This window comes from Notothenia coriiceps, unplaced genomic scaffold (genome assembly GCF_000735185.1).
Source record: "Notothenia coriiceps isolate Sejong01 unplaced genomic scaffold, NC01 NC01_scaffold00005404, whole genome shotgun sequence".
NCBI classification, from domain to species: Eukaryota; Metazoa; Chordata; class Actinopteri; order Perciformes; family Nototheniidae; genus Notothenia; species Notothenia coriiceps.
Genome location: NW_011338105.1, coordinates 1 through 3,297, shown reverse-complemented (window position 1 = coordinate 3,297; position 3,297 = coordinate 1). Strand labels below are relative to the sequence as shown.

The window sequence follows — 3,297 nt, the reverse complement described above, 5'->3', positions numbered from 1 at the left end:
TATTTTAAATTGAATGTATATTTGTATTTGTTATGTCTCGATGCCAACCGCCTTTATGTTAATAATATCCTACTTTTAAATGTACGTTATTATCTTATTTTATCTTAATGCATTAAGAATGAGAGGTAAGTCTGTGCGTCCTGGCAGCGTGATGACGTCATCTTACAGTAGAAACAGAAGAACGTCGGTTTGCCTCTACGTGATGACGTCATGTTACCGTAGAAACAGAGGAGCGTCGGTTTGCTGCTAACTGCTAACTGCTAACATCTGAGCTCTGTAACGCTTCTTAATTCACTTTCTAACGCTGTCGACTCTCTGTGGAGGGTGTCTAACAGGTAATGTCACCTTTTACTTCAGGTGTTGTCAGCTAACGGTTAGATGTGGTGTGTGAAAACGATTAAAAAGGCTTATGGTGATCACGCTGCTAATGCTAACAGGTGTGTTGAATAGTTCTGTCACCCGTTATATTCTGTGACCCGAGAGAAAACACGTGACCAAATATCAACAGGTGAGGACGTGTGGAGAGCGGACTAACGGTCACCTTTCAACACAGGGTGCTCTACAAACTTCGACAACATTAAGAAATAGTGCAGCAGAAACACATTATGAAATGGCATTTCAAAACAGTCAAAGAGAATAAAATAAACATAAAACAAGCTCATATATAAAATACAAGTTACATAGTGTGAGATATAAAAGTCTTCAGTCTTGATTTAAAAGGACCAGCAGGTTTCTGGTACTTTGTTCCAGATATGTGGAGCTTAATAACGGAACTGCTCCGTGTTTGTAATGTAGCAGGAGATCAGAATAAGCCATTCAATGCCTTTCAAAGCTGCAGCAGTATTTAGAGACCAGTCCTCTCTCTGACAGACAGGAAGCCAGTGTAAAGACCTGAGTGTATCAGAGGCTGTACCTTTTATATATAATAATAATAATACACTAGCACCTGTCAAAAGCTAGTTAGAAAAGCTACAGGCAGCCAGGGTGGGATAGGGTCGTGTTTCATGGCCTGGGGTCAAATCCTTGCAGAATGAAGATGAAGGTCTCAAGATGGATGATTGAACTGCAGAGGTGGAAGTAGTGGAGTACAAATACTTTGTTACTGTTAAAGGATGTGTATACTTCTTTCTGGTGAACTACAGTTAGTGGTGTTTTCAGTTCCTATCTAGGTGCTAGCAGAGATGGAGGAGGAGTTGCTGGATGTGAAGAGGCAGCTGGAGGATGGAGACCTGAATCTGGAGCAGAAAGTCTGCCTGCTGAACAACAGCCTGAACAGTGAGAGGAACAACAACACAACAACACAACAACATATCCATTCAACTCTCAACGTTTTACTGCGGCCTCTTGTTCCAACAGTTACTTTATCACTTTATTTTTACCTTGTGTGAATCCTGATCCGGTTGCTGCTATAAACTGCTGCATTTTTTAAAACAAAGTTCCATCTTTAATTATTATTATTATCATTGTTATTATTATTATATATCAGAGGCTCTGCAGACAGACGGAGGCGTTTTGGTGACGGCTGTGAGGTCTCGTCTGTATCTGGGCGGACTACTGAGTCACTGCGTCCCCCTCATGACTCAATATCCCAGAATGCAACAGGAGAATTGGGCCGCCCTTGCCACACTCGCCCAGCTCACCAGGTATAATGTGTGCTTACGATAATCTGAATGATTAGTATTTTATTTTCTGTAATTGAAGTTCCCATCAGCCACACTAACTCACCTGTCTGTCAGTGTCTGCTGTGTGGGGGCGGAGCCTGGAGAGCAATCGCAGGCTTTTCATAGGCTGTTCCTGCCGTCAGTCATGGACGGACTCCTCTTATTGGCTACTCAGCTGATGAGGCGGGAACAAGTGAGACAACCTCAAAACAACGATGCTTATTTTACTGTAATGTTGAAGCGTGTACTCAAAGTGTGTGTGTGTGTGTGTGTGTGTGTGTGTGTGTGTGTGTGTGTGTGTGTGTGTGTGTGTGTGTGTGTGTGTGTGTGTGTGTGTGTGTGTGTGTGTGTGTGTGTGTGTGTGTGTGTGTGTGTGTGTGTGTGTGTGTGTGTGTGTGTGTGTGTGTGAGTCAGTGTGTGTCTCTCTTCAGGAAGGTGATGGATTCAGTCTGCTTGCTGCTCAGATCTCATCCTCAGCTCACCACACAGGGTCAGTGAAAACACACACACACACACACACACACACACACAAATATAATGTACTCTCTCTCAGCAAGGACTTCCTGTCGGAGCTCTCTGATGACTCCGCCCTGTTGCTGCTCAACGAAGCCGTCGGCCAATTAGCTGTCAGCTCTGCCTCCTCAGTGGGTGGGGCCTCCGTCAGACTCATCATGCTCATGGCCAATCAGCAGGAGGCCCGTGTGAAGCCCCTCCTCCTCAGCTTCAGAGGTATGGGTTTATATTTTTGATTAATCACTGATGAGTGATTAAAGAGTGATTCAACCTGTCTGTCAACGCAGGTCTGGACAGCCTATTGGACAAAGACTGGAGGGGGCGGGGGTTCGACCAGGAGGTGGATCAGCTGATCGCAATCATCCAATCAGACGCAAGGATTCTCCCACAGGTAGAGACAGATTTTGCATATTATAAGAAATCGCATTTATATAAATAGTTATCATTGTAATAAACCTTATTTAATTTAGTCTGAATGTTTATTATTTAATTTCATATTCTATTGACTTGTATATAGACTTCTTGCACTATTTGTATTTTTGTATTTTATTATACATGTTGTGTTGTTGTGTGTGTGCAGGCGTGTTCTGAGCGTGTGCGCGCGGCCTGTTTGATCCAGGCGGCGTGGAGGTCGTTCCAGACGAGACGCCGCCTGAGGAGCCTGAGCAGGGCGGTGTGCAAAGTGCAGCGGAGATACAGGTAAAGGTAGGGAGGAGAAAACATCATCAAAATAAACCCTAGAGTAAAGTTATATTAATAAACACACACACACAAGAATAGACACAAGAATACACACAAGAAGATATATTAATATGTGTGTCAGGTCTCGCAGGAGGCAGCAGCAGGAGCACGAGGAGGAGCAACGAGGAGAGGAGGAGCTTAGGTTCCAGGTGAGAGGAACACCTGTACTTACACACACATAACACACACATGGACTACAGTGATCTGTGTGTAATGTGTGTTTTAAATCTGTGTTTCAGGTGTGTGTGAGGCGTCAGCAAGCCAGGAGGAAGTTCCACCAGAAACAGAGACAGCTGCTGCAGCTCCTTCCTCCAGGTACACACACACACACACACACACACACACACACACACACACAGCTGGAGAAACTCAGAGGTACATA

General features: G+C 44.3%; 2 protein-coding genes across 2 annotated transcripts; both read left to right on the top strand.

Annotated features, from left to right (window-relative positions):
* Positions 1-215: 215 nt before the first annotated feature.
* Positions 216-2,167, top strand: LOC104942903 (IQ calmodulin-binding motif-containing protein 1-like). The gene is made up of 5 exons (XM_010768214.1): positions 216-335; positions 1,159-1,275; positions 1,487-1,643; positions 1,737-1,854; positions 2,076-2,167. The coding sequence occupies exons 2-5, from the start codon at positions 1,182-1,184 to the stop codon at positions 2,157-2,159; spliced, it is 453 nt and encodes a 150-aa protein (XP_010766516.1). The 5' UTR covers positions 216-335; positions 1,159-1,181; the 3' UTR covers positions 2,160-2,167.
* A 24-nt stretch (positions 2,168-2,191) lies between these two features.
* Positions 2,192-3,230, top strand: LOC104942902 (IQ calmodulin-binding motif-containing protein 1-like; the record flags this gene model as incomplete). The annotated part of the gene is made up of 5 exons (XM_010768213.1): positions 2,192-2,390; positions 2,462-2,565; positions 2,755-2,873; positions 3,007-3,064; positions 3,155-3,230. Coding segments are annotated over exons 1-5 (415 nt in total), but the record flags the coding sequence as incomplete, so codon positions are not given.
* Between the last annotated feature and the right edge of the window lie 67 nt (positions 3,231-3,297).